At 44.8% G+C, this 12,717-nt stretch overlaps 1 protein-coding gene across 2 annotated transcripts in view; it reads left to right on the plus strand.

The window, feature by feature from the left end:
• The window catches only part of RCAN2 (regulator of calcineurin 2), a 245,860-nt gene extending 236,227 nt beyond the window's left edge, over positions 1-9,633 (plus strand). For both annotated transcript variants that reach the window (XM_079781480.1, XM_079781481.1), the window contains exon 5: positions 7,210-9,633. In XM_079781480.1, coding sequence (XP_079637606.1) covers positions 7,210-7,370 — 161 coding nt within the window. In that variant the 3' untranslated portion in view covers positions 7,371-9,633. The remainder of the gene's footprint in view (positions 1-7,209) is intronic.
• The last annotated feature ends 3,084 nt before the right edge of the window (positions 9,634-12,717 follow it).

The following is a 12,717-nucleotide window of genomic DNA, read 5'->3' on the forward strand; positions in this document are numbered from 1 at the left end:
AGTCACCTGGGCTTGGCAGCCTGGTGGGCCTTCCTCTCCCTGCCAAACGTGAAGTCCTAGCCCAGCACTGAAAGGGAAGGAAATCTAAATATAAACACCTTTCAAGCACATATAACTCTCCCCTCAGTGTCTGTGTTCCATCTCACCAATGGGAAGTGTATTCAGTGAAACTAACACACATAGAAATGCCATTGAACTTATTCTGTCCATCCAGACCCATGCTCCCACTTTCTCTTGAGAAAAATCACATTGACAATAAAAACATGTGGGCAGGGCATTGCAGTGCCTTTTAAACATGACCAAGCCTGCAATGGTTTAATATTGGAATTTCCATTTTTCTTCTCAATCAAATATAGAGGGCTCTTAATCCCAACCAAGGCTGAGGGCTCGGCGCAGAGCCCAGCCCAGTCCTATGCTCAGGGTCCCATTGGAAATGCCCTTAGCACTTGGCTTGAGAAGCCTTCACCCATTCTTAACATTCCACACAGGTTATAACTCACACCTGCTTTCCCCCTGTTTGGATCAGAGCTCACCGAGGGTTAAATAATAAGTCAGATGAGCTCCATAGTGCCAGCTTCGTTCGAAAGGCTAAAGCTGAGACTGTGGTTTAGTTGAGCGACAGCCAGGGCTTCCTGACGCTGAAATCCAGAGCCATACCATTTCACTCACCCTGTCACAGAGACAGAGCATGTCACACTCCCTCCCCGCCCCCCCGCCGCCACACACACACACACACACACACACACACACACACACACACACACAGCGCTGTCTTTTCTGCTGAGTTTAGCACCGAGCTGAGGGCAGAGCAGAGCACAGGCCCTTTGCAGGCGGGGATGGCTCAGAGAAAAAGGTGGGAGAGGGTGAGCTGAGCATTTTGAGCTCTTTTCCCCCAACGTTGACCATCAGGTGTTGCTTCTCTTCCACCGGAGAAGAGCAAGAGAGGGGCCAGGGAGAGAGGTCCCGAGTGGTGAGCTCAGGGAGCTCCCGCCACAGGCAAGGACCCACTGGAACCGGGGAGCTATCCACTCTAGCTCAGCACCTGAGCAGGGAAAACACTAAAAGGCAATTGTAGTAGCTTAGCTTGCTTCTGGACAAAGAGGACTTGTATAACCCATGACTTATCAGTTGCTACATAACAAATTACTTCAACATGAGTAGGATTTAAAACAACAACAATCATTTATTTTGCTCACCGTTATGATATTTGGGCAGAGTTCAGGGGACAGCTCCTCCCTGCTCTGTGCATTGCTGTGGGGGCAGTGCAGCTGGGAACTGGCCAGTCAGCTTTCAGGATGGTTCGCTCACATGGCTGCTGGCTGAGACTCTGGAAGGTGGTGGATCAGGGACCCTGGTACCTCTCCATGGGCTGCTTGGGCTTCCTTACAGCATGGAGGTGAGGTTCCAGGAGTGAGCATCCTGACAGAGCAGGCAGAAGTGCCTGGCATTTTTGTGACTAACTCAGAAGTCACACTGGTTACTACTGCTATACTGTATCCGTCAAGGCAGCCATAAAGGCCTGCCCAGATCTGAGGGGAGGGGACACAGTGCGAAGAGTCCTTCATGAAGGAGTGGCAAGGTTGTCGAAGAAAAATGCTGGGCAGGAAATATGACCATCTTCGCAAAATACAATCTGCTACTACACGTAACTTTCCTGTTGAGAATTCACCTTTACCAGTAATATGAAAGATAATAAAGTTAAAGCAAGAAGGAAACACAGAGCATCTTTTATCAGAGTCCAAAGTCACCATAAGAGATGTAGATAAGCTCAGTCTGTAATTTATAGTCCTTTTCTTTTTATAATGTATTAACTGTTGTCTTTTGAGAAGATCCGTTGTCAAGGAGACCATGCCTAGAAACAATAGCAATTAGCCAAACAAAAAGAGGCAAGGTGCAAAAGGAATACATACTCCTTCTTTTGCGAGAGAACCAACATTCACTAAAAATATGAGTTGCAGGGAAAGCGTATTAAAAGTAAAAGATAAAACGGGCTCCCTTTCAGTAGAGTCTCTTGTAGAACATGAAAACAGTGGGGATAACGGGAATGGTTATGAGCAAGTTCTTTGAAGCCAGACAGAGTTTGAGTTTGATTGAATCCTGGCTCTGCCATTTATTTCCTATGTGATCTCATTTTCCTCCTGTGTGAAGAAGACATCACAAAACCCACATTACAGAACTGCTGCCCTAATTAAATGTCTAATTTATGTGAAGTACTTAGAGCTGGGTCTGGCAAGTGCTCAGTAAGTAGTTGTGATGTTTAAAGCAGACAGCAGGTTTCTATGACCTAGCCCTGAGAGCATCCTGAAAATAAGGGAAATACCTGCCTTTCGGCAGTTTTCAGCTCAGGTGAAAAGCTAGAGCTTACACAAGTTTAACTACAGGAGGAAAATCACATGTGCCTGTGTGCCGGACACTACACAAGTAGGTCTTCAACGGCCCAGCTTGGTGCCTTCATAAATCAATAGCATATTTATTGAGCACTTACGGGCACCCTACACTGCAGCCAACACAAAAGAAGGTTAAATCCTGGCTTCAGTGGTTTGAAATATAAAACATTCCCAGATAAAATAATGAATAACACAAAAGGTGACCTAACCAAGCATTATGAATATGTGGTTCACGCTATTTCAGAAAAAGAAAATCAGAGATCTCATTAAAAAGGCAACTTCTTTTAGTGTTGCTTCCAACAGTGGCTTCTCTGAGCAAAAGCTCTTTGCCATTCATCAGCTGCTTCATTCTTTAACTATTGTCAAGTGTAACTAGATTCTTTCATCAGATTGAAAACCAGCAATTATTTTGGAGGACAGGACTGACCACAGTATTGCCTTAAATAATCATATCATGCATCTTGGGAGGGCTGTGTAAAGGATTTGGCACATAATTCTTTATTCTGTAGTAGCCCACAGATATGGTGTCATCCCCACTTAACTGGTGAGGAAAACTGAGGCTTAGAAATGTTGTAGAACACTCAAACTCACACCACTATAAGTGATAAGGTGAAGTTTCCGAATGTTTTTAGGAAGTGTATTCTGGCAGGGAGATGACTTCCTGGGGTGAGGAACCCATCTCAGAGTCCTCTGGGTGGGAGGAGGTGAACCACAAATAGGTCATCGCAAGCAGGATATGCGGAGGGAGCAGATGGGAAATGTTTCAAAGCGATATTCAGTGATGCTTGGTGACAACTACAGTGGATCAGAGAAAGAGTGAATTCGAGGATGACTGACTTCAAGGATTGGCATCTAGAAGGCTCTAAGAGAAATGGGATCGCTGGGAAGTAAACATAGATTGACAGGGAAATACATCATTCTGCTTTAAGCATGTGAGTTCGGAAAAGAATAAAAGACTTAGATGGAGATGGCAATACGTCGAGATGCAGGTGTGAGATCAGGCTGAGGTTGGAGCTTCTTACAGGGACAGGAATGGGGAGCTCATGCTGTTCCAGAGAAAGAATCTTCTGAGAAGAGCAGCAGATTTGCCAAGAAATAAAGCAAACCTTCGCCTTATGCCTGCTGCACGTTGCCGTGCTTTGCCAGCCTCCTGTGCAGGTGTTACAGAAAACCGGAATAAATCAAGCAATGCTCGGAGAGTTTGGAATCACACTTTATTCACCGGTGGGCTCAGAGAAAATGAATCCAAATTCTAAGCAAAGCTACAAGCAGAACTTTCCTTTTTATTAAAGAAACAGCCCTATGTGTGCTTAGTGATTATCTCACTGGTGGCCTTGAAAACAACACAGTTCTATCCAATTAAAAAATGCACCTGGCATGGCATTAGAGTATGGGTGTATCTAGTCTCTGGCCTACAAGGTCAGACAGCTAAGTTTATCTTCCTTATTATTCAAGCAGGATAGAAAGCAAAGTTTTTTTTGTGTGTGTTTTTTTAGAATAAGAGGCTGTCTAAAAAATATAGCAGAGAATTTCAAACAGTAGTTTTACAAAATAGGGGTTAGCCTTCTCACAGGGTACCATTTTCCCTGGAAGAAGTCATATGAGGACTTGTCCTGGGAGGCACTAATGCTTTAGGAAGGTTTCTTCCCCCCGCCTCCCCCCATCACAAACGTTTCTTTATTAGGAATCTGAGCAGTCAGATCTCTGCTTTTCTACACATAAATACAGTATTATCTGTATTATCAGCCCACCCTTAACACATCTGCATTATGTTGATATTTACAAACCATGCAAAATCATACTGATTATGTCAGAAAGAATTCAAGAAGAGGCCAACTCATGGCCCATTCACCCAAGAGAGCACGATGGAGAACTTCCTGGGGCACTTGGACCAACAATCACGAACACATTACTCTGTGATTGTGCCAGAACACGTCACAACGTCCCCAGCCACCTCATCAGGACAGGAACTCCACCTCCTCCCTCCTGAGGACAGGAAGCAGACCGTGGTCACCTCCACTTCCTCCAGACGGGCAGAAATAGGGATGCTGTCCGCAACCTGTCTCCATCCACTCAGGAAAAGAGGAGACAGAACCTTGGCATTGGTTTTGAGCAGTAGCCAAGCCTACATCAGTGTCAAAGGCCTGGATGAGGATCTAACTTTTGACCATGTGCTGGAGGATTGTGCATTTGTGTGCCTGGGAATCTGTTTCATGGGGGTTGTTGGAAATCCCTGGCCAATGCTTTTTTTTTTTTTTTTTGGTGGGGACCGGCGGAGGTCGGGGGGGCAGGGGTTGATCCCGGTCACCTTTCTGCTCACAGGGGAAAGGACAGTCTGTGATGGGAGGACTCTGCTTGTCCTTTACCAGACTGACTGCCATGTGTGGCCCTGCCCACTGTCCTGGGGCAGGACCTGCCCGCCCTGTGAAGACAAGGTCCCATGTCCCCATGCAGGGTGACAGCATTGAGATCATTCCTCATGATGCAGGAATAAGCTGAAGCCCCAAGGGAAAGAGAGGCCAAAAGAAAAAAAGAGAGAGAAATTCAACCCAGCAAAACCAAAGCTATTTCTTTTTATTTCATGGGCTCTCAACAGCTGTTTAGCTTTGCTAGATTTTGACAGTAAGAAAGTTCCCAAATTTAGAACAGTGAAATGTCAGAGTCAGTGGGATCACAGCAGTAAACTCTCTCTACTGCCAAGCGATCTGACTTTGGTAACTCAACGTGAAAGTCGCCCTGCACAGGGTGTCCCCCAACAGGATGCCCTGTACAGGGTCCTTGCCTCTCCATTCCAAGTGGGCCCCCAGTACCCCTAGACTGAGGAAGGCACCCACTTTTGAAAAGTAAACACATTGCAACTAGAGGGGTCTTTAGGGCTTGTTCTTTGTTCAGAGCAGGGCAAACAAGTGCCCTGATCAAAAAGCTGGCTTTATAATGTATATTTTACTACTATTTTTTTAAAGCTAGCTTCTTACCAGCAGATGAGGAAAGGGGCAGGGTGTTGGTCATCCCCTGGCCAGGGTCCCTGTGTCACCTCCTCACCCCCACAGTCTCCACGCTCACTCTGCTATGGCAGCCTCTCCCGTCAGTCCCACCTCCCTCTTCCCTGTGTCACAACCAGCAGGGCCACGAAGGGGACTTCGGCGACTTCAGCGGCCACCTGTGTTTCTTCCCAAGGCACTTCTCCAAACGTGCGAACCTTGAAGAAACCCTCCCCACAAAACAAGAACCACCCCATTTGGTTGCTCAGGCGTCCTTTCTTCCTCTGTCTCCTGCTTGAGGGAGTCCCCATTCAGAGCTGTGGGGTGTTCCAGCAGGAAGGAGAAAGTGTTGGGCACCCTGGACACAGGGAACTCAGTCACCCTTTGCTGAGGAACTTAGCATGAGAATGTCAAAGCTTCCTTAGCCTGATGGCTGGGAGTGGCTGCAGGGCTGGTCTGGATCCCTTGCTTCTGTTCCTTTATGCATCCTCAGCGTCCCTCCTGGCACTGCCCTCCACCTGTGCTGTTGTCACTCCCCAGTGACAAAAAAACCATGATGCATGAGGGAGGGAGGGAGAGAGGGAACGGGTTACATGCAGGCCAGTGCCCTCCCAGGACCACGGCCGCCTGCCTGTCACAGGAAGCCCTGTAGCAGTGGAGCACCTGGGGGTGCGGGCACCAATGCAGACGTCACTAAGTGAGAACGTGCAGGTTGCATCCTCACACTGGAAAACGCTTTTGAACAAGTACCTGCAGTTGGCTGCCAGGGGCTTGCGAACCACCATGCAAAGATGCCCCCAACCAGGTCTGCCCACCCTGGCCCACAGCCTTTCCTGCACCTTTCAGATAAAGGCCGTTCAGGCAGGTTCTTCTCCTTAGCAATATCTGAAATGGTCCTTCGACTTTGGGATTTTGATAAAAATGACAAAATTCTTTAAGGAGAACAAACACATTTACATGAGCTCTGAGTAGCATCTGTATGTTCACCACAACCTTTTAGAGTTACTTGCTCCTTACAATTGGGTATCATAGTCCTTAATATACATTTCCACCCAGCACTTACCATGGAATATTGTTCGCAAATGCCACCACTGGGCTGTGCTCTTGAGAAAGGCATAGTGTGTGTGTGTGTGTGTGTGTGTGTGTGTGTGTGTGTGTGTGTACACACTTTGTAGCCTTTATAACTAGCAACGGGCCAGACCATGGGAAATGCTCAACCAGTACCTCCTGAACTGAAAAAAAAGACAGACAGGAAGCCTGTTGGCTAACAGCAATTTGATTGTAAGATGGGCAAGTTAAGAATGGCAGACTTTTATGACTAAAAGGGACCTTTATAGTCACCTAACTCAGTTACCCAGTCACTACTGCAAATCCTAAACAAGCAACGATCCTGCCTTATTCCATCCTGGGGCAGCTCTTGCTATAGGACGCATCCAGCTGTAACACGTAGAGACTACTACATCCAGAAGGTGAGAGGGTGAAGTGATTGGCTCATGGTTACACAGCAATTAGCAGCAATGCTGGGAAATGGAAGAGAAACTGGTAACTCACTGCCAGACCCATTCAGTCCTCGCCACAATCCTCTGGGAGATCCTGCCATGTTGACCCTTGCAGTTGAGGACCTGCGGCTGCGAGAGGCTGAGTGGCCCGCTCAGTGTTGTAGTTGATAGGTGGTCAGTCTGGGATACCGTGACTGATAGATCTCATTCCATTTTCCAAAGCCCCCAGCGATCCCTGGGTAAGATCCCAGGTTTCCTGAGACTGTAAATTCTTCTTCTCACTGCCTAAGCCAACCTCACCAAAGAACCTGTTTCTCACCCCCCGCTTTTCTCGCTTTTCAGGAGAGAAGTATGAGCTCCATGCAGGGACTGAGTCCACCCCAAGTGTCGTCGTGCACGTGTGTGACAGTGACATAGAGGAAGAAGAGGATCCAAAGATTTCCCCAAAGCCAAAAATCATCCAAACCCGGCGTCCCGGCCTGCCACCCTCCGTGTCCAACTGAGCTCACCGCTCCGCCTCGCCGATATGTCTCCTCTTTATCATGCTTTCTTTTCCCGGTTGTTTGTCGAAAAAAAAAAAATGCCTTTAAATACTGGGTGTTTGGTTGTTTGAGATTCCTTCCTTGTAATCAAGCCTCTCAGACAAAAGGGCTAGGAAAGGTGATATGTTTCCTGATCATATCATACCATCAAGTATAATCCATTATTTAGAAGGTTCTAGAAAATAAAGTAGTATTTTCTTATTAAACAATCAGCACAGCCTATATCTTCATTCTCTCATGGTGATACAAGCCAGAGATATCAGTACAAATAGCACCTGTGTTGTTTGTGAGCTGTTTCAGTCCCAGTCCTGATGTGTGTGTTGTTTATTCCCGGCCACTGAAGTAGGACCATAAGTAAACTTGAGTTTGACTGCATGAGATATCCCTATCTGGTCTCACTCAGTCCTCTGCATCCCGACATTCCCAGGACATGCATGATCACCAGCATTTACTTTCATGATTTGAGGATCTACTATTAACTCACCGGTTGTTAGCAGCCAGCCATGTCCTATCTAGAGTAGTAAAATTATCAGCATCATCCAGCTCAACAAGTCTGGGTATAGTCACTGTTTTGAGTCAATACTTCATGGCTCTGTTAAAATTCTTGGAAGCAAAACTGAGTTTGGCCCCAACGATATTCCTCAGTAGATTTTGAACTTCCATATAGAACTTTCCCAGCCTCTGTGGGGAGGCTTGTCCAGGGTGATAGAGACCGATTTCAGACAAACCTATTTATTACAAAAGTTTCATGGTGTCTGAACGATTGTTTTTCCTCTTTGTATATTTGTACAAATGTTTCAGCTGTGCTTTTAAAATCTGGATGTTTTTTATTTAGTGATTGTTCAGCCATTTGCTGCTTTAAAACATAATATGTGCATTGCTTATGAATGCATTCATAGACTAATACAGATAATCAGATAATATTACACTCTATTATGGATAATGCTGAATTTTGAAAGGGCACAAAACTTCTCATGCCCATGTATAAATGATTAGCCAACATCTTTGCTATCAAGACCACTTGTTTTTAAATAAAGTGAAGATGCTAATGTCAGTTGTAGACAATTTGGAGGAAGCTAAGTCTCCAGAATGTAGCACCTGCTGAGCATATTAAAAGGCAGAGGATGATAAATGTATGCCGATCCTACTCATGCAATGCCCATATTGCTCAAACAATTACTTGTTTTTGTTACATGTGATTTTTCTATTTCTCTAGCCCAAAGTGCATTACAGAAGATACACCTATAGAACCATTTCCTTCTGCTGTATGTGCCAGGCCTCATCTACTCCTGTACATTAATGAATTACTTTTGATGCAAATGCCAATTGTGACGGAGTGGGGGGAAATACTTTCAGTACCCAAGCCTCAGAAACACACACAAGAACAATAACTCAGCCAACTGCTAGAAGGATTGTTGTGGTTTTTGACTAAGGTGTATGTTAGTTTTATCAGAAACTTAAAACATAGACTGATCACTCAGAAATTCTAGTCCGTTCTACTGTGAATATAGCAATATAAGTACTGGACACAGGATGGGTGAAATTGAGGACAGCATTGCCTGTAAAGTCCTGAGTTTCCATAAGAAAAAAAATGAAGGCTCCTCTTAAAAATAAAATCTGAGGAGTGTATAATAAGCAAGTGCTTTGACTTTCCTTTGCTGTGGAGATTTTTGGTTTTTTCATTAACAAATGAGAGATTAGACTGAATAGTGAAGAAATGCCACCCTCTAGTGGGAGAAATCGAAATTTTGGCCTCAGCCATTTTGTGCTGAATCTTCTGTTATCTGCTTGTTGTTTGACTTTTTATGCTACTCAGAATTTCCAGAATGCAGGTTCTAAAGAAATCTGGGTGAGAGAACATATTTGGAAATGAATTTTAAGTTATAAAAACAGATACACCAGACATTTCTAACCAAATTCAGTATAAGTTGAAATGACTGGTCTGTGTAGTCATGAAATAAAAGCTCAGTGGAGTGTATGACCTAAATGGTTAATCTTGGTGAACTTTATTGCAAAGTGTCCATGTGAATCTGTCTCAGATCAAGTAATTCTTTCCTGAGATTGGGTTTGGGGAGGAGGAAGCGGGGAAGCTCCCAGCACTGTGAAAGTCAGAATTGCCTCAGCATTTCCATGACGCACATTATGCAAACCTCTTTCGCACTATTTTAAGTTTGAAAAGTTTAAATATGGAGGGGGAGGGAGAGATTTCCACCAACTGAATCATTTGTGCACGTGTATAGCTCAAAGAGCTTAGACTTCAAATATACCTGGTGAATGACTCTGGGTCCATGTGGTGTAATTTCTTTGTTGTCTGCCTGGGTTGACTATTTCTGAGTGGTGATTGTGGGGGAGTGCAACTCAGCCTATAGTCTAAGTAGTTACCAAGAGATGAAATGAATGCATCTACGTTTTCCTCATAGGAGCAGAGGGTGAAGCTGAGCCACCTCATGAAGGAGGAGGAATTTGAGCAAGGCCTAGAGGGATGGGATGGGTTGGGCTCTGCTGAGGGCAAGTGGGAGAGCCCCGTTTTATTGTCATTATTCTACTTTCTTGGTCCTAAATGTCATTTCAGGTGTACTAGGACCCTCCTTTAACAGTTACCCCACTCTATTCTTTCATGTAAGACACTATAGGAGACAAAGTGAGCAAAATTTGTCACATACAACACAAAAAGCACTTTCATTTAAAAAAAAATGATGAGGACATTGTATTTCATTAAAATTAACAGCATCTGTTCATCAAATTACACCATCATGAGAGTGAAAAGGAAAGCCAGAGACTGGGAGAAGATATTTGTAATACATATAGTTGTTAAATAACTCATACCCAAAATGTTAGAGGAAAAAAGTTCTACAGATTAATAAGAAAAAGATAGGCAATTCATTTTTTTTTTTTTACAAATGGTCAAAATACTTAGTCACTTCACATATACTGGCAATTGATGCATACAGACTGATACCTGAAATACCTCTATGGCCCATAAACATTATAAAGTGTTCAACATCATTTCTCATCAGAGAAAGGCAAATCAAAATTTCCAAGGGGTACACTTCACACCTATCAGAATGGCCTACATTGAGGATGGAGAAATATAAAGTGCTGGTGATGCTATGGAGCAAGGCGGAGCATAGCGGGCACCACCACCTCGGAACACTGGCGTATCTACTAAAGCTGAGCATGTAGCTTGGAGCCATTCCACTCCAGGACTTATAGTCAGCAGACATGAGTTTTCACAGCTACCAAAGTACTTGTACAGTAATATCCACCATAGCCTTGCTTATGATAGCCATCAGCTGGATGCAGCACAAATGTCCTTGAACTGCAGAATGGATAACTAAGCAGTGGTGCATTCACACAAAAGAATATAACAAAGCAAAAAAAACCCCACAAATTATTGGGACATAGAACAACATGGATAGATCTCCAAATCATCCTTTTGAGCCAAAAAAGAAAAGAGAGACAGACATGAAAGACTATATGATGTACATATGACTCCATTTATGATGTTAAGAAACAGTCAATGCTGGCCTGTATTGATAGAAATAATAGCGGATACCCTTTGGAGGTATTTACTGAGAGGAGACACATGGAGGTTTCTGGGTGCTATAAACATTCTGCATCTCTATCGTGATCTCCGTGGTGGTATATATGTGTAAAATTCATTTAAAATGTGGGCACTATTGTCTGTAAATTATACCTCAACTGAAACAAAACCACTATGAGAATAGGAGGGAGGAGCCATTTGCTGTGAAAATAATTTGGAATGTCCCCTCATCCTAAAAATACATCCATCTTATGTCTGTGAGATACTTCCATCCATACAAAGCCTTCCTTTAAAATCTATGAATAAGTACTTTATAACATAGAAAGCATAGGACTTCAGCACTGGATGAGGTACTGTTCATTCCAGTGACAAATATTTACCAAGGACCTACTGTGTGCCTGACACCGGGTTTCCAGTGGTGAACAGGTGGATATTATAGTCCCTGATATTTCACATAGCAGAACTGAGTGTGGGAAAGACACTGTAAACAAAGAAATAAGCAAATAAATAACTACCAATTCTGGTAGGTGAGCACAGTGAAGAAGAGCAAGAACACTCAGTGAGAACAGGGAAGAAACTGAAGGGTCCCGGTCAGGGAAAGCCTCTCTGAAGAGGTGACCTTGAAGCTGAACTGAAGAAGGAACCAGCCAATGAAGAGCATTCCAGGCAGCAGGGTGACGGCCATGGATTTGGAAAGGCCTCCTCACGTTGGAGGAACCTAACGGGTGGCATCAATATGGCAACAGTGCAGAGAATGAGGGCTTGGCTCTGAATGAGGTTGGGAAAGGGTCTGGGCTCCCCAAAGCTTGTAGGCCAAGCAAGGGGGCTTGCCATTCATTGTAAGCACCATGAGAAGAGTTTCAGCCAGGGAATGATATGGCTCAATTCATTGAGACATCCTAGTCTCATAGAAATTTCCTAACACAGCCACAGTTCTGAATGTCCAAAGAGTCTAGTGTGGGGGCTTGACCCCCTATTGCCCACTTTAGGCTTGAAAAGATAACTTTGACTAGCTGTGTTCATCGCTGCAGTCTTACCTACCAAACAAATTCTCAGCCACCAAGGTCAATGTGCAGTGCCGTTCATGGTTCTAGGAAAGTTTGCTTCTTTTTTCTATTCCTCCCCAGGTCATTTAGAAGGCCTTGGCGCAAGCAAGGAGGAACAGAGCAGGTGATTAAGAATGATAAGTCAGTGATTCAGGAAAACATTCATTTAGCTGCTGGTACAGTGCGTCCCTGCCAGAGCCACCATGCAGAGCAGTATTGAACACTTGGCAGACTTTCCCCTTAAATTTATGCAACCTGAGGAAGGGAAAATTTCAAGCAAAAAGTTTTCTGTCAAAACTCCCCTGCAGGCCTGGTCACCCCCAACTGCCTTCCACTGCTGGCCCAGTCACCCCTAACTTCCCTCCTTTGCCAGCCTGGTCGCCCCTAACTGCCCTCCCCTGCAGGCCTGGGTCCCCCCAACTGTCCTCCCCTGCAGGCCTGGTCGCCCCCAAACTGCCTTCCTCTGCCGGCACGCGGTCACCCCTAATTGCTCTCCCTTGCAGGCCTGATCGCCCCCAACTGCCCTCCCTTGCAAAAGACCACAGGTTTACTAAACCCATTCATCTGCTCCTTTCACAGATAGTCTGGGGAAATGTGCTTGGAGTTGATTCAGGAGATTTGATGTCTCTAAAAGGAAGACATATGCAAGGTTGTGTGTGTGTGTGTGTGTGTGTGTGTGTGTGTGTGTGTGTGTCCAAGTGCATTTGGTATAAGTTGG

This window comes from Cnephaeus nilssonii, assembly GCF_951640355.1.
Source record: "Cnephaeus nilssonii genome assembly, chromosome: 9".
NCBI lineage: Eukaryota > Metazoa > Chordata > Mammalia > Chiroptera > Vespertilionidae > Cnephaeus > Cnephaeus nilssonii.